Source organism: Salvelinus fontinalis, chromosome 20 (genome assembly GCF_029448725.1).
Source record: "Salvelinus fontinalis isolate EN_2023a chromosome 20, ASM2944872v1, whole genome shotgun sequence".
NCBI classification, from domain to species: Eukaryota; Metazoa; Chordata; class Actinopteri; order Salmoniformes; family Salmonidae; genus Salvelinus; species Salvelinus fontinalis.
The window spans coordinates 822,065-841,230 of NC_074684.1; the positions used below are offsets into that span (position 1 = coordinate 822,065).

The 19,166-nt window shown below is 44.4% G+C and overlaps 1 protein-coding gene across 1 annotated transcript in view; it reads right to left on the reverse strand.

Moving 5' to 3' along the window:
• LOC129817136 (gephyrin-like) overlaps positions 1–15,946 on the reverse strand; it is a 49,850-nt gene extending 33,904 nt beyond the window's left edge. The window contains exon 1 of the mRNA XM_055872070.1: positions 15,693–15,946. Coding sequence (XP_055728045.1) covers positions 15,693–15,756 — 64 coding nt within the window. The 5' untranslated portion in view covers positions 15,757–15,946. The remainder of the gene's footprint in view (positions 1–15,692) is intronic.
• Between the last annotated feature and the right edge of the window lie 3,220 nt (positions 15,947–19,166).

The window sequence follows — 19,166 nt, forward strand, 5'->3', positions numbered from 1 at the left end:
AGTGTGCAGGACAACCCTGGGTCCACCTTAAGGACCCATATGATTTATATACCATAGATATGCAATGGTGGCTGTTTTGGACTCTATTTTCATGTATTCGCCCATCATCCAACTCCACTAGAGATTGTTCTGGGTCGTATTCATTCGGCATAAAACTGAAGAGTGGGTACCTGGTTTTGTCTCGTTTTCCATTCAAAAACATTTTACTACAGTGTGCCAAAATGAATATGACCCATCACCATCGCCTCTCTATTGGTAAGCTTAGGTACTATTGTCTTATTAATGCTCTGAAGGCTCTGTGAGCGATCCTATTGATTTCTATAGGAATCTGCGGCCATTAATATTCCTGCACATGTCTGATCTCTATCCCCCACCTCATGCGTCCAGCTACATGTCCTCTCCTGCTAGCTGCCGATACAGGGGAACCCACCTCCCATCAGGAACATGACGTGGTCATTGATTTGTGCATACATATGCATGCAAACACACACAAGATACACACACATGCACAAACACACACACACACACACACACACACACACACACACACACACACACACACACACACACACACACACACACACACACACACACACACACACACACACACACACACACACACACACACACACACACACACACATAGTTTAGCTAATTTAATATGACTAAAGATAAGAGTCCATAAGTGGACAGTACTTAATTAGGCTGTATTAGAAATGGATGGTTAACATTAGCTAAAAAGCCTCTCTCGACCATCGGCTTTTAGGGGCTTTAAGTGAAATACATGCATTGAGGAGCTAATCAAATCAACTATTGATTGCTCTTGCCTTGATGTGCTCCCAGCACTTCTAAGAGCCCCAAACCAATGAGAATCAGGGGTCAGGGGTTAGGGTTAAAGCTAGGGTTGTGGTCATGCGGGCTAAGGGTCAAGGTTAGGGACCGTTTTGGGTCATTGACAGGGTCTGGTATCGGGGTTATGATATGAACCCATACAGACCAGGGTAGTTATTTTGACTTGCATCAGTAGCCATGTTGGGAAAGTAAAGACCCATCCTCTGACGCAAACCCTGGGTCGTGTTCATTAGGGCACACTGTAGCAAAACACTGCATCAGAAAAACGAAGAGAGCATTTCCAATTGGACGAGTTCAGATAGGGCCTCCCGTTTTCTCTTCGTTTCGAGATGTTTTTCTTCCATTTCGTGCCTACTGAACATGACCCCGGCTTTAGTCATGATGACAGCCATGCCTCAAGAGATACAGCTGTCAAGGCGATTCAGGAGGAGGGAACACTGAGCATATTGTAAGTGACACGCTGTTCAAACGTTGTTCACTAAGTGGAACGTTGATTTAAATCCCTCCGATTTGGGAATAGGGGTGTCCGACTTGTCCCCATGTGGCGTTGGCAGTGCCATCCCCTGCCGTGCTCTGGTCCACCGGTTGCCCGCCACTGCCCTCGCCGTGACAGCTCCCAGTCACTGCCCGGCGTTCCCGCAAATCCCATTTCATGCCAGAGATGTTCCAGAAAGGCAAAACAAAGGCAGATCGGCACAGCTGCGGCTCGAGCACATTGTGCCGACAATCGACGTGAAATCAGTGGAACAAAGCAGAAAGCAGAACTCTGCTGCCGCAACCAACGATGCAGTGTGCGCCATGAGAGGGTATTATGCTCATGCTACTAGTAGAGTGTGTGTGTGTGTGTGTGTGTGTGTGTGTGTGTGTGTGTGTGTGTGTGTGTGTGTGTGTGTGTGTGTGTGTGTGTGTGTGTGTGTGTGTGTGTGTGTGTGTGTGTGTGTGTGTGTGTGTGTGTGTGTGTGAGAGTGTAGTTTCTTGGAGTAAAAGTTCTACTGCTACTTGAAGGTCAACCATGCTAACTTAGTTCAGCATGAGCTGACATGTAACTGCTATTATTAAATATATCAGCAAAGTGTAGGCTAATTAGGGAGGTGTGTGTGTGTACATGTGTGTGTGTAAATGCGTGTGTGTCCGCATGTGAGAGACAGAGAAATATCCAAACTTAAGTTCATCAGCAGTCAATCTAGCCAAAGACTGTCAATGATATTCTACATAGTTCTTCTGTTAGGTCCATATATGACACCAATCGGAGGTTGTATATGAAGGTGATATCCATTGGCTACAGAGGACAAGCATGTAACCGGCACTTCTATCAACATGGGGTAAGACTTACATCATCTCTCATGGACAGATGAAACTGTCAAGGCTCACGTAGAATGATGTGATTACGAGCAGCAGCAGTTCACAGTTTTTGGAGGGGGGGGGGGGGGTGGTGCTGGGAAACTGGTGCTGGGATTTTCAAGCTTGTGTGCGGATGATAACTGGTTTCCACTAGTTTACACATTATAGGAGGAATTACCACATGCTGTTAGCTGTCCTTAGCTGACACCACTCAACAACACTTCCCTTTGCAAAGTGAAACTACTAACCCATTGTACTAGCTTAGCCTTTTACCGCAGTGGGCTAAATCATGGTCACACAGAGTGTTTCTTGGTAGTCTTAAACATATCTACTTTAAAACAAAAGTATACCCCTCACACACATGGTTATGGGCTTTGAAAAATGAAGACACTGGTACCATGTCAGATATACAGTTGAAATGCATTCTATTCTGAGTTTGCATCCCAATATTACACTATATCACAGAAGACTGAAATATAACAGAACCGTTTGACATAGAAACACCCGATTTTCTGAAATACGTTTTTTAATTATGAAATTATTAACATTCCACCCATGAGGCCACTAGAGGGCAATTTGCTCATTTGACTGGAGGAAAGGGCTAGTAGGAACTTCCACTAACTCTAGTCTACAGGGTTTAGGCTTTGTCCTCCCTTCACTGGAAGAGCTATCCTCTGTACCCCATCACATGCTGCTAATGTGTGTGTGATGTGTGTGTGTTAGTGCATGAGTGTGTGTGATTTCCCACGACGCTGGGCCTAGGAGTCTTCTCACACACACACACCCACCCACCCACTCACACACACACACACACACACACACACACACACACACACACACACACACACACACACACACACACACACACACACACACACACACACACACACACACACACACACACAGTGCCCCGAGCCCATCTGCACTAATGAAGCAGGCTGTAAGCAGCTACCTTCATTACATTCAATCCTCTGGACGGTGTCAGCAATTACATCGCAGCTTCCCACTGTCAGAGCACAGGCTGCAGAGAGACTCTCTATCTCTCACACACATGCAAGTGTGCGCACAAACACACACAAACACACACACACACAGGAGGAAACACTTGGCCTTCTTCTCAAGGCCTCTCCTTGCTGAGACAACATGCTGGGAGGAGCTCCTGTTTATCAGTTGTGGGTGTTTGGCTCTTTGGCTCATCTCCCTAAAACATAGCAACAGAGCCCCTATAGACACAACTAGAACCTGGGCCCACCACAACACAGCCCCTATAGACACAACTAGAACCTGGGCCCACCACAACACAGCCCCTATAGACACAAATAGAACCTGGGCCCACCACAACACAGGAGAGAAGAGAAGAGGGGGAGAGAGGAGAGGGGGGAGAGAAGTAAATGTTGTTTTTCACGAAAAGGAAGAGTAGGGGATCCCGGGGATCCCCAATAAACTGACGGGGAAAAAAGTGAAATCTCCTGCCTGCAACACTCTCCTCTCGTCATCGTAGTGACTAAAAATAGCAACATGGTCTACACCCAACATGTCAATCACAGGTGTGGTTCCCACAATCCACAACCGCACGAGTGAAAGTACAGTCTGTTCCAATGGGGGCCAGTACTGTGTTAACGCGTGATGTCCAGATGTCATGACCTGAGCGTGTTTCTCTGTAGCACAAGGGGAAGCAGGAGAAACGCATGAGGCTCAATAATGCAAGGAGGACAGGAGTGAGGGGGTAGAAAGGAGGAGAAAGGGAGGAGAGAGCACACCTTGGCCACACACGGGCCAGGTCAGCCATCAAATATACTCATTAGAGGGACGCTGCACTCCTCTATTATTCACACCTACACGCTCCCCCTCTTCCTGCATCACTCCCTTACCTACAGGGGTACGGTAATATAAAAAGACAGGGAAGGCGAGAGAAAGAGGTGGAGAAAGAGACAGAGAGAGGGAGAGAGATGTGAAAGAGAAAGAGAGAAAGCTGAGAAGAAAGAGAGGGGGACAGAACAAATGACAAGGCAGGTGAGGTGAGAGGTGGCGAGAGAGAGGCAGAAGCCCTGTTTATACCTTTTTCCAAACATGGGTCTGTTGTCCTGATCTTGTCCACATTCTGATTGTGACCAGATGACCAGAAATGTGTCTACACATGGTGTTAAAATGTGTCTGTTATCCATCCACGGTGTCTGCATTGTGACCACATTTCCTGGTCCCTTCCTGTATGCCAATTATTTCACAGCTATTCTTTCTAAATAATATGTATTTATTTATGTATTGTAAGACACATATTGATGTAATCAGACAATGGTGCCGCCTGTCATTGATTTTAGAGGGCAGAATAATGATGATTTAAAATGGTGTCTCTGTCCCGATCTGTCTACACTTGTAAGATATCCAGACACAATGCTTGTGGGCACAATCAGAATGTGGACAAGCTCAGGACAAAGACCGCAATTTAGAACCTGGTATAAACGGGGCTACAGAAAGAGAGTGGGAGAATAGCAGAAAGAGAGTAACAGAGAAGGAGAGAGAATTCCTCATATCATACATGTACATTCCTAAAACATTTTCAACCAACCACCATTGACAGCAATTGTTTAGCAAAATTGATGTCAATATAAATGATGTATGAACATGCAAATTAACAATATAATTACTGTCAATATTCGTAAATTATGCAGGCAATCACTGTGCTCATTCGATGGCGACTGTAGTGTAAACACACTTTGCAGGAAAAGTAATTGATTTTATTTGAAGTACTGCAACAGGACAAATATTACTGACAGAGAGTAAAACAAAATGGTGCTATAACCAAAAAGTATTCATTGGCTCGCTTTATATATATCTTCAAAAAGGTTCTACATAGAAGCACAATGCATTCTTATTTTTAGCAGTGTGTTCAGTTCAGCCCATTTTGATTCTTTCAGAGAAATGCTAAGGATTCTGGTACTTCTTTTGGGAAATTTGTGTTCTACCTGTCATTTTGGTAGGCGAGAACTGAACTGGGCACATTCTTTCAACTCAGAGAAGACTAGGTGCCGTTCCTGGAATATGTCTGTTCAGAAGGTTCCAAAATCACAAAGCATTCAGATATAAACACATTTTGTAGAACAGATATGATATTCTGTCATGCAGAATTGGGCGTCATGTCAGTTCTACTCATTACATTTCTATCAGCAATGTTCTGAACGTTTCACCTCTCTGAATATACCCTCGGTGATCACATACTCCCAACTCAGACGAGACTAGGTGCCATTTCTGGAAATGTCACACATCGATCAGTCGCATCAGACCTCACCTGTCACCACCTCTTCAGAAGACAAGGGGGAGGGGTCTGGCCGAGTGACAAGCCAATGGACAGCCTGGCAGAGTGACAACGAGGAAACAGTAGCCGTTGCCAATGGTGACAGCCAGAAGTCACACTGTTGTACTGTGCCTGTGCTTGTACCACTCACAGTGGTGCTATTCTTGTCCAAGGAATGTTTGACTTGTGTTTGTGATGTGATTGGCTTGTTACTGTGATGTTATGTCTTGCTAGTGAGAGTTGCTGCTATCGTAGTGTAAAGTAACTATTTGACAGCAGATTTTTGGACTGAAAGTCAAAAACACATGAGTTAGTTTGTCTTCCTTACACTTATACATTTGTAATACATGCATTCCATTAGCATGCGTTGACTTGACTAGCCCTCTCTCTCTCTCTCTCTCTCTCTCTCTCTCTCTCTCTCTCTCTCTCTCTCTCTCTCTCTCTCTCTCTCTCTCTCTCTCTCTCTCTCTCTCTCTCTCTCTCTCTCTCTCTCTCTCTCTCTCTCTCTCTCTCTCTCTCTCTCTCTCTCTCTCTCTCTCTCTCTCTCTCTCTCTCTCTCTCTCTCTCTCTCTCTCTCTCTCTCTCTCTCTCTCTCTCTCTCTCAAACAAACAAACAAACAAACAAAAAACTAATATCAGAATATGGAAAAACAGCCTTTCTTCCCAGACAGAATCCCAGCAGCAGAAGTGGAAGGCATGAGGCAGGCAGCGAATGGAAGATTTAATAGCTTCAGCACCACAGAGAAGATCTGAGCAAAAAGACCACTGTCTTCCTCTCATCATCATCTCCTAATTCCTGTCAGTGGTGTGTGTGTGTGTGTGTGTGTGTGTGTGTGTGTGTGTGTGTGTGTGTGTGTGTGTGTGTGTGTGTGTGTGTGTGTGTAGTTTCTTGGAGTAAAAGTTCTACTGCATCTTGAAGGTCAACCAGGCTAACTTAGTTCAGCATGAGCTGACATGTAACTGCTATTATTAAATATATCACCAAAGTGTAGGCTAATTAGGGAGGTGTGTGTGTGTACATGCATGTGTGTAAGTGTGTGAGCGCATGTGAGAGACAGAGAAATATCCAACTTCAAGTTCCACAGTTTGACCTTGAGGTTTGTTTGTGTGTGTGTGTGTGTGTGTGTGTGTGTGTGTGTGTGTGTGTGTGTGTGTGTGTGTGTGTGTGTGTGTGTGTGTGTGTGTGTGTGTGTGTGTGTGTGTGTGTGTGTGTGTGTGTGTGTGTGTGTGTGTGTGTGTGTGTGTGTGTGTGTGTGTGTGTGTGTGTGTGCATGTGTTTGTGGCATAGTCATGGACGGAGGCTGCTATCTGCTAGCCTGTTCCTCTGTGCATAGTTATCTTCTACTCAGTGCTGTGGAGGAAACATGCTCTTGGATGATCTAAGACCTGGTTTGTGTTCATTAGGCAGTTAACGGAAGAACAAGGACTGAAAGAGGGAGGGACGAAGTTAAAACACCCATTGTCGTTTTCAATACATTTTACTACACTATGCCCTAATGAATACAAACATTGTGAAAATACCATTTAACTGAGGCACTAGTGTGGTCCTCTGTAGCTCAGTTGGTAGAGCACTAACTCCTAGATAGTGGGTTTGATTCCTGGGACAAAACAGTACGTAATAATACAGAATAATTATACTTCCTGTACAATACTACACTGTCAATCCATCACCATTAGTTACACACAGTGACATTGCAGTGTGTTTTTGGAATAATCATCCCTTACGAGCTCCAATAACTCTTTCTGTAACACATTGTAGGAATCCGAAACAACAGCTTCGACATGATAGAAATATAACATGTGTCCTACATCTTATCCATGCAGTTTCATGAAAGTATCAAGTCTCCAAGGAAACAGATCCTTGTAGAGCAGATACTGGAGTGCGGCATCAAAGTCGACAATATAATGATGCAATGAACGTATGTTTAAGAAAAAAAAGACATAGACATTGTACGAAAAAGAAATGTCATCCATGTTAGCTTTTCAGTCAGAAAAGACAGGAGGACACGATATTGACCGAGCCAAACATCGACGGCAGATCTCACGACTACTTCATAGGAATAGCAAACAGTATGAGAGATAGATGCTAGCCAGAAACACTCTCCCAAGACTTGAAACACGAAAGGGCTCTATATTTCAGAGCTCTATGAGATGTGGAAGGGTAAAAAAACGTGAGGAGGCGCGCTGAAGCTGATGAATCGATGCTACCCTCCATGCCCTGATTAACACCAGTAACCAGAAGAGATGAATGAGGATGTAGGGATGGAGGGCTGTACAGACAGACCATAGAGTGACTCATCACTTTAAACATACAGTTCTTTATTCCACCATGACTTCATCCTTTAATTATCATAGAAGACAAGAGAGCACCTTGCCTGACCCATTCTAGACCAGACTTGAACCATCTTCACACTACCATGCCAACACAAACCGTATTGTTCTGGCTAAGATATTGTCTTTTTAAAATGTTCTTTCCAGCACAGTATCAGTCTTGATTATCCTCCCTAGACCAAGGCTAGGCCCAAGCTGCCTTCATACTAATGCTAACCTTCAACACATTCAAGTTCCATCCCTAGTATCAACACTGTTAGCATTCAGCGCTGACATGGGCTATCTCACATACAGAAGGCCAAACGTAACACCTATCCATCACACTCTCCCTTATCATCAACTTTACTTCACATAAATGACAAGTGATGAGAGTGCATTGTTAGTTGAGACACGTTGCGACACGTTCCAAATTCAATTCCCAACAATGTCCTTACCTACCTAGCCAACTTTGGGAATGGATTTGATGGAGCACACTTCTCTGGAGGGTTTACAAGAGCCGGTGAGAGCGAATCAGAGTGTTCATCCACCAAATAACGCTGGCCTCTCTTCCCAAACTCAACGTCCAATTAAGATATATTTACATTGAGTATTGTTGATTTCTATGCGCTTAAGAGATAGATAGAGATGAGATGACTAGAGATTAGATTTGTATTGTCTGTTTCCCAGAAATAGCCTTTACATCTACACTGCTCCTTTAGCAAAAAGAGAGGGGGAGAGATAGAAAGAGAGAGAGAGAGGGAGAGAGAGAGAGAGAGAGAGAGAGAGAGAGAGAGAGAGAGAGAGGGAGAGAAAGACAGACAGATAGAGTGACACATGGAAACCAAGTGTTAGATCTATTTGATACCATTCCACTCGTTCCACTCCAGTCATCACCACAAGCCTGTCCTCCCCAATTATGGTTACTCCAACCTCCTGTGACACATAGCCTAGAGTCTAGTGCTATCCTTATAGATAGCCACAGGACAAGACAAGGTGAAACCTACTGTAAACAGACAATGAAAATCTAATCTCTCTTAACATAACCAAAATGAGTGCCATAAGGCTCGATACTAGGTCCTTTACTGTTCACTATTTCCATGAATAATGTTGGTTTGTCCCTTAATAAGAAGAACTGGGGATTACATCTTTATGAGGATGACACAGTTATTTATTCCCTTGCCCCCTCGGTGCAGCTTGGCTTTGATTCACTTCAAGAATCGCTCACCGATCTTAAATTTGCGCTAATTGTTGATAAAACCAAGTTTATGTTTTCTGTCCAGGTCTTGTAAAATTGATCCTAGAGACCTGCGTATCTGCACCTTGAGAGGAGCCCAAATTGAGTATCTAGGTATTTGGATTGGTGATAAACTGTCCTTTAAAACACACATCGATAAGCTGGCTAAAAAGTTGCAAGCAAAGATTGGTTCCTGTATCGAAATAAATCCTGTCTCACTTCTGAAAATAGGAGGAAGATTGTTCAAGCAACATTCCTCCCAGTTATTGACTATGGCAACTCAATCTACATGCAGCCTTTGTGTTAAAACCTCTGGATTCAGTCTACTACTCAGCCTCTGTGTTAAAACCTATGGATTCATTCTACCACTCAGCCTCTGTGTTAAAACATTTAGACTCAGTCTACCACTCAGCCTCTGTGTTAAAACATTTAGACTCAGTCTACCACTCAGCCTTGCGTTTTATCACTGGTGATCATTTCCATTTCCAAATTGGAAATGTGTCTAGTAATTATAAGAATCCCTCTCAAGACTGATTGGTTCTAGAGGTTCTGCAGGTCTCCTCTGAGTTAGGGAAGACCGTTTTCAGTTTCTGTGCCCCTCAGTCCTGGAATGACCTACAGGTCACTCTGAAACTTGACTCGTTGGTCCCAAGATTTTCATTTAGAGCTCTGCTAAACAATGTGACCAATGAAAACTACAGTACACCTGTTTTGACTTATTCTATCTATTTGTTTCTACTGCCCTTTTGAATGTAATGTCATTTCATTGAAATGTTGTAACTGTACATTTGTAGTGATCATGCTTGAACTGTTGTTTTCAGGGCACCAATGGAAATGACACCCTGGTCTCAGTGGGCTCCCCTATTTAAATAAACGTGAATAAAAAGAAATAGGCCAGTCCAGCCAATCGTTACAGAAAGAGCATGGGTGTGTAGCCAATTACCATAGAGCAGACGTCCAGCCCCATGTGTCACCGTTCACCATTCACCATTAACATCAAGGCGGTGGCCCGTTCCTGTAGGTTCATGCTCTACAACATCCGCAGAGTACGACCCTGCCTCACACAGGAAGCGGCGCAGGTCCTAATCCAGGCACTTGTCATCTCCCGTCTGGATTACTGCAACTCGCTGTTGGCTGGGCTCCCTGCCTGTGCCATCAAACCCCTACAACTCATCCAGAACGCCGCAGCCCGTCTGGTGTTCAACCTTCCCAAGTTCTCTCACGTCACCCCGCTCCTCCGCTCTCTCCACTGGCTTCCAGTTGAAGCTCGCATCCGCTACAAGACCATGGTGCTTGCCTACGGAGCTGTGAGGGGAACGGCACCTCAGTACCTTCAGGCTCTGATCAGGCCCTACACCCAAACAAGGGCACTGCGTTCATCCACCTCTGGCCTGCTCGCCTCCCTACCACTGAGGAAGTACAGTTCCCGCTCAGCCCAATCAAAACTGTTCGCTGCTCTGGCACCCCAATGGTGGAACAAACTCCCTCACGACGCCAGGACAGCGGAGTCAATCACCACCTTCCGGAGACACCTGAAACCCCACCTCTTCAAGGAATACCTAGGATAGGATAAAGCAATCCTTCTGCCCCCCCCCCCCCCCCCCTTAAAAGATGTAGATGCACTATTGTAAAGTGGCTGTTCCACTGGATGTCATTAGGTGAATGCACCAATTTGTAAGTCGCTCTGGATAAGAGCGTCTGCTAAATGACTTAAATGTAAATGACTTAAATGATTCACTGTTCACCATTCACCATTCACAGCAGACTTGGAGAGGAGATTGCTATATAACTTGGCAGCTACCCAACCTCATTCAGTGACAAATGACAGAGTCTCCTAATTCTGGGCAGGACAGTCTGCCACGTAAGCCATCCAGGCCGCTCGCTGACTGACTGGTTCGCTCGCTGACTCTTTGGTTTCCTGTTCCCAGCATGCATCAGTGCTACAAGGTCTGGGGCTGTAGTGGTTAAGGTGAGCTTGGGACAACCTCCAGAGATTAAATTATGTGGAAAAAGAGATTAGATAGTTCTTGCATTGGCCCTCCGCACACTAATGTGTGTACAGGCACACACATGCACGTAGACACATTGTAATACACACTCACATATATGAACACAAGCATGCGGCTATGCACACACACACACACACACACACACACACACACACACACACACACACACACACACACACACACACACACACACACACACGCACACACACACGCACACACGCACACACGCACACACGCACACACGCACACACGCACGCACCTAGCGATGCAAATGTCGGCAAAGCGCACAAAGACACACAAACACACACACACAGACACACACAGAGTAAGCAACTGAAAAATATGAAACCCTCTATTCCCTGCATTGCCTCACCATCACCAATCTGACTTCTAGACCACAAGCCTCCCTTTGTAGCCTCCCTACGGAAAGGTGGTGGTAGCCCCTTTAAGAGGGGAAATCCCACAGAGCCTGCCTGCCTTCTCCCTCCCCACCTGGCCTTACCAGTCCCCCTTCTCTCCCTCCTTCCTCCCTCCATCTCCCTCTAGACTGCCGTGGAGGAATCATAATGAAAAATCACATTAGACCACAAACGGACAGTAACACACGAATAAAGGCCGTCCAAAAATAAAAAAAAATACAACTCCATTTCACCGTTTGCGAGCGACGCTAAATATTGGGGCGTCTGGTGTCGATTCATGTCTTTCTGACATGTAAGTTTGGAGCTGGAGCGCCGCCCACACATCTCTCTCTCTCTCTGAGCTTCTATCAGTTGCTACAGCTGAGGGAAAAAATGAGTGAAGAAAAGAGAGCGAGAGATGGAGAATGTGTGTTGTCTGCCGCAGAGAGGAGATTTCCGACCCAGGCCTCGTTCCCATTGGCAGGTTGCTACTGAGTGCATACTGTCCATGTCTGTCTATTCAGCAGTGTGTGTGTGTGTGTGTGTGTGTGTGTGTGTGTGTGTGTGTGTGTGTGTGTGTGTGTGTGTGTGTGTGTGTGTGTGTGTGTGTGTGTGTGTGTGTGTGTGTGTGTGTATTCGTTTATGTGTCTGTGTGTCTGTCAATGTGTGTGCATGTATCTGTCAATTTGTGAGTATGTGTGTGTGTGTGTGTATATATATATATATGTGTGTGTGTGTGTGTGTGTGTGTGTGTGTGTGTGTGTGTGTGTGTGTGTGTGTGTGTGTGTGTGTGTGTGTGTGTGTGTGTGTGTGTGTGTGTGTGTGTGTGTGTGTGAGTCTGTATATGTGTGTTTGTGTGTATGTATGTGTGTGTGTGTGTGTGTGTGTGTGTGTGTGTGTGTGTGTGTGTGTGTGTGTAAGTGTGTGTGTGTGTTTATGTGTGTCTGTATATGTGTGTGAGAGTGTGTGTGTATATGTGTGTCTGTATATGTGTGTGTGAGAGTGTGTGTCTGTATATGTGTGTGTGTGTGTGTGTGTGTGTGTGTGTGTGTGTGTGTGTGTGTGTGTGTGTGTGTGTGTGTGTGTGTGTGTGTGTGTGTGTGTGTGTGTGTGTGTGTGTGTGTGTGTGTGTGTGTGTGTGTCTGTATATGTGTGTGTGAGTGTGTGTGTGTGTGTGTCTGTATATGTGTGTGTGTGTGTGTGTGTGTGTCAATTTGTGAGTATGTGTGATTTAAAGCCATTGAATGGATTTTGCACTGAGCTGTTTCACTGTGTTCGTGGGATGTATGCATACAGTAGCTATATTTGGGACCAGTGGATTGTGTTTCAACCAGAGCTCACTGTTAGTGCACAAAGACAGAGAGAACATACACATGCATGCGGATGAACAAACACACACACACACACACTCACTCATGCACACACACACACACACACACACACAAGCCGGGTGTGTGTAATACATCTAACGTGACAGAGTCTGGTCCTTGCTTGCTACGTCAGAACACAGAGGTCCAGAGAACACACACTCTCTGCATGGTGTATCCATCTCTCCCTAGCAGCACCACAACACAATGAGGTCACACAGGCTGTTGGGGAGCTGTATTATGTGTTTGTGTGTGGGGGTGGGGGGGGGGGTGCAGAGGGAGTCATTAGGAAGGTGGAGGGAGACACACAAACACACACAGGACAGGAAGACGGTTAGCTAGGAGAGCATGTTGGAGAATGGTGTTGTCCACACCCTCAGGCAGGCCCAGATAGAGACACAATTAAAACAACATCTCTCTCTCTCTCTCTCACACATATATATATACAAACACACACTCTCGATACACATTGAAACACATTCAAAAAGGCAACAAACGCATCACAGCATGAGAAGCGTTTTAATGCTCACATTTGTAGGATTACATATTTGACAGGTGTCAGTCATTCATTTTAGTTCACCCTAATCATTTTTGTTCTTCAGATTTTTCACAAACAAATCCTTGCATGCATTTCCCCACATCCTTATAGTGCACCTTGCACCAATAATGTATATCCAAAGGCAAACCTAGAGCAAACACCTGACGATACACCCAAACAAACCACCATAGAGGTTTGAGATATGGACCCCTCCATCCCTCCTTTGGCCGGCTTGAGCCCTGCTAACATTTGCATAGAGTGCGCAGATCTACATTCTTAATCCTACTTCTATATTGAATAAACCATTATACATTGGATCTATACAGCCTTTAGATTCCTAAGTCTATATATATATATATATCTAAAGACACCATCATAGAGGTTTGAGATCCACTTCACTCCAACCCTCCATCCCTGGCCTGAGCAGTGGTCGGCCAGTTATATCCCCCTTCTCCCCTGCTCTCCCCTGGGCCCTGCTGTCACCACCTCACCTGTCAGGCCACTGAGGAAGGAGGAGGAGGGTCAACTCATCTAATCCCCCCCGTGGCTATGGAGGAGGGATGGAGGGTTGACCCCTGATCTTCTCATGAGGCCAGATGGGGAGATTGGAGGGTGGGGGGGCATTAGAATGCTGAGCACAGAGCTGCGTGGAGCAGCAGGACTAACGATGGCACTATTATAGATTATAAATGGCACTGTGTGGTTAGTGTGGTGTTATAGACATAGACTAAAGATATTTTGGACCTAGATTCAGAACAACTAAATATACAGTGAACCTACCGTTTCATATGTCTGCATGGTCACTGTTTTTTTAAACCTCCGAAAACGGGTATTGGATTCCCAACATACCTCCCCATTCCAACCCCAAGAGAGAAAGAAAAAGAGACGCAAAAAGGAACAGAAATGCAAATAAGAAGTGGGTTGCGTTTCTGCGTCGCCAAAATCAGCATATATTTGCAGGAAAAGTCAGCATAGCACCTCAAAATCAAACTAGCAGCCTGTCACCACACTGGCTGGGGGGGGGGGGGGGGGGGGGGGGGGGGGGGGATTCGAGGGACTAACGCTGCATACATAGATCCCGCTCTGTTTCGGTTTACATTATGCTTGAATGCTTATCAACGTGGTGAAACTCGCTTTCTGGCAGTGTATTTACCATCGCACTAATTTGTGACTGACGCTGTTTCAGCACCACGGACAGCGCTGAAGCCCTCACTAGCGCTCCCTCCTTCTCTCTCTACCGCGTGAGGGGAGGCGGGGGGGAGCGGGGTTTCCCTAGCAGATTTCAGGATCTACAGTCATTCCTCCATTGCTACACAATACCATCTTCCAACCGGATTTACCATAAGGGAGAATGTCATAGGCGATCACGATGAATTGAATCATCCAGCCCCCTCCATTACTCGTTTTCTCATCCGACACTTTCCCCAATTCAACAGCATCGCTACAGCAGCGGCAAGCCTGTATTTGTCAATATTAACCGTCTCTGGTTACATGTATCTTTCATTTGCTTTCCTCTCATGACACCGCACGACTATTCGTCTTGTTCAACATCACAGTTCTGAATATGAAACATGACAAAGCAAACATACCTAAAAACACATAGAAATAGCCATTTTCAATGTCTTGTGTATAACAGTTTGAAGCCTATATATCGTTTTCCGATCGGTAGCTTAAGTCGACTCGTATTCTGCTCACGAAACCAGAAGAGCCTCAGTCACGTTAACCAGCCGCTTCAATTAGCGATGTCATTCACAAATCAGTCACATATCATTCATTGCGCCTGCTTTGCCATGTATTCCGCAATTAACACGGGCATTTCTGTGCGCTTAAATACATAAACTTATCCTCAGCAACTGTCATGGGCTACATTTGGAGAAATGCTGTGGCCAACCGCGTGTCAATAACGAAATACATACAGCGCAAGCATGTTTGTCTCCGCACACGGTCAGCTGTCATTTTCAGATTTGACAAGCAGAAGCAGATACGGGCTATGAATAATTCAACACACAAAACTGAGCCCTTCACCGAGAAAAACCGCCTCGCAAACGCCATGGCAACGAATGATACCGAACAGGTTTGTATGAATGTGGGCTACATTGTCATTTTCCGTCGCATGCAAGGATGTGTGAAATCAATTAGTCCTGTGAAAATAAGGGGGCTTCAAGGCGCAAGGCGCTGACCTGCCGCGGAGAACTGCAAAATCAGCCAGAGATGGAGAGAGCTGCCACGCAAAATCAACCGACATGTAGCCTATGAGACGCCCGCGAGAGGCACCCCAACGGACAGTCAACGGAAATTAATTCACATTGTCACAGAGAAATATGAATCACTCAATGCGATTTTGCATTTACCTGTCAAGACTCCGACACGGATTTGGTGGTCGTGGTTTGTTAAAATCATCCCGTCTGACGCCATGTTCAGCAGCGCTGTCGCCCGCACTGAGAACTCACGGCAGGGCCAAGAGCCGATCACATCGAACTTAGGGGGAGGGTATGAGGAGGAGGAGGATGAGGAGACAGAGGGAGGGAGGGAATGAGGAAGAAGAGCAGAACTAGGCGAGAGAAGTGGAGAGCCGAGCGATTAAGACACCTAGATAGCTGGCCGTGCGCGGCAGAATGCGGGGGCCGTTTAAACCGCACACATCACTCAGCTGGCCGTCTGCCATGGTAGTAGTGTGGATTCCAGATTCATTCTTTTGGAGACCACTATTGATTTCTCTATGAAGACTCAGAGAAACAGACAGGCTTTAAGCAATGCGTCGGTAATGCCACTCCAATTTTCCCACGTCATATGCTTGGTGTCACACCGTCTACGGGTCATAGTATATTGGGTGATGAAAAGGCACTTTTAGTCTACGAGGTGTTTGGGCATTATGCCCGCTTCGTATGAAATAGTAATGACCAGGAGATGTGAGGACTAAGTAGGCCTACTGCGTTTTCATCCTCCGAAGCTCAAGAGAAGATCACAGTCTGACCTGTAAAATGCAACTGCATCCAGAGGCAAAAACCTCGCTTCTATTTTTAGTCTGACTGCACGCTTCCGTGGTGTATAATTCCCCTTGTTTATTTTTATGGGGAAAAGACGACCAATCCTCCCGCTTCTGTTTGGATTTTATCAATACATGATTCATGAACACACCTAGCCTATATGAGCATGGGGACTATGGACTATGGAGTGTACCGTGCACCATGGCGGGAACTGGGTCAACTCTTCAAGCCTGACCGCTCACTCACTTCAAAAACATCAAGTCAGTCGTGTCTCGAATGCCTCCCCTGGCGCACGCGACAAACGGAATGGAAACCTTGACAACATTTTACTTCCACATCCATGTATTTTATTAATCAGTGTGATTTTAGGTGAGGGTGGCAGTTCACACGCCCAGAATCACACATCCTAGTGATGACCCTCCCAACATCCAATGCTGAAGTCCATGTACTTTGGAAAGATCTGCCCTGGCCTTGATTCCAACTCCACAGATGTCGTTTCTCTGTCCGGATAAGACCAAATACCAATTCATTATAGAAGTCTGTACGGTTCAGATTTGGTCCAGTCCGGACCTGCCTTGATTTGGCCCAATATAAGATAGATTTCTATGCTTTGTTCAGATTTGGTACAGTACAGTAATGTACAGTAAAGTAGAATGAGTATAATTTACTATATTGTACTTCACTGTACTAAACTTCTACTGAACTAAACTGGGCTTTACTGTACTGAACTAAACTCTACTGTGCTCTACTGTACTGTACGGTGCTTTACTGTGCTGTCCAAACTTGTAAAACATAGATGTCTATGAAGGCTTCAGATTTAGTCCGTCCAAATTAGGTATGGTTTGGGGGCGGAGCTCATTTAAATAATACCCATGGTGCTTGGCAAGTGTTCATTTTTTTGATTTACATTTGATGCTTTTAGCATGACACTCTTATCCAGTTACTGGGAACTGTATGGTAGTGTTGGTGTTTTCTTCACTTTCTACGTCTGACCACTGCCACTTCTTAAGCTTTTGAAAAAGCCAACATAAATACATGTGAAAGATGGGAGCAATAATAAATATTCTGTACCGCAATCTTCAATTATTTCAATTTTCCACTAAAAATTAGAATAAAAATGTTGAATGTGATATAATGCTTTCTTCACTGACATGTACAGGTAACTGCCAAAATAAAGCAAACACCAACATATTGTCTTAGGGCGTTGGGCCACCACGACCAAGAACAGCTTCAGTGTGCCTTAGCGTAGATTCTACAAGTGTCTGGAACTCTATTGGAGGGATGCGACACCATTCTTCCATGAGAAATTCTATCATTTGGTGTTTTGTTGATGGTGGAAAACTCTGTCACAGGCGCCGCTCCACAATCTCCCATAAGTCTTCAATTGGGTCGGGATCTGGTGACTCTCCCTCTCTGACACACACACACACACACTTAACTAACTCAGGATCCACACCTGTGTGGAAGCACCTGCTTTCAATATACTTTGTGTCCCTCTTTTATTTTGGCAGTTACCTGTAGATATAGGTGAATGTATGTACAGCTGACATTTGGCAATATCATTTTCAACGTTCATTACAGATATTTTCAAGGAAAATATGTATTTTCAACATCTGGAAAATACTTATTTTCAACACTCGTTCAGAACTGAAAATGAACCTGATTTCAAAGTAATTTTGCTCCCTGGGATATTTATTAAAAGGTTAAAAGAGCAATAAATCATCAGTTGCTACATACATTTTTGTAACTTAACTGAATGATAAGTATCCATTCATTCCTGAAGGATTTTACTTAGACAGTAAATGCCTCATGAGCTTTGTTCCACTGTCATACCCCATCAGAATCCAAAATATAAGCATGTTGTTTACCCCAGTGTTAGTAAACAAAATAATAATAAACAAACACTATATAGTCTCAAAACATGGTTAAAACCTCTTGACGCTAGGGGTCAGATTATTATAATTTATTGAATAGGTTACGGTCCGGTTGAAACATTATTGATTATGTTTGTTAAAAACAACCCGAGGATTGATTATAAAAAACATTTTACATGTTTCTACGAACATTACGGATACTTTTTGGAATTTTCGTCGAACGAAACGGGGCTTTGGTTTTCTGAACATAATGCGCAACCCAACTGACTTTTTTTGTTATAAAAGTAATTATTATCAAACAAAAATAACATTTATTGTGTAACTGGGAGTCTCGTGAGTGCAAACATCCGAAGATTTTCAAAGGTAAGCGATTCATTTTATTGCTTTTCTGACTTTCGTGACCAAGCTAACCAAGCTAATATAAGGCTAACTGTTCTAGCATTGATTGATAGACTCACAAATGCTTGGAACGCTATTGCTGCAAAGCACATTTTCAAAATCTGACACGATAGGTGGATTAACAACAAGCTAAACTGTGTTTTGGTATATTTCACTTGTGATTGCATGATTATAAATATGTTTTGTAATATTTTTGAATCTACAGTAATACGTTTGGGAATTTTCTTCTGCCTTTCAGGACCGGAACGAGGCTGTAGTTTTCTGAACATAACGCGCAACCCAAATGGCGTTTTTTTGTTATAAAAGTAATATTTATCGAACAAAAATAACATTTATTGTGTAACTGGGAGTCTCGTGAGTGCAAATATCCGAAAATTATCAAAGGTAAGCGATTCATTTTATTGCTTTTCTGACTTTCGTGACCATGCTAATTTGGGGCTAACTGTTCTAGCATTGATTGATACACTCACAAAAGCTTGGATTTCTTGCTGTAAAGCATATTTTCAAAATCTGACACGATAGGTGGATTAACAACAAGCGAAGCTGTGTTTTGGTATATTTCACT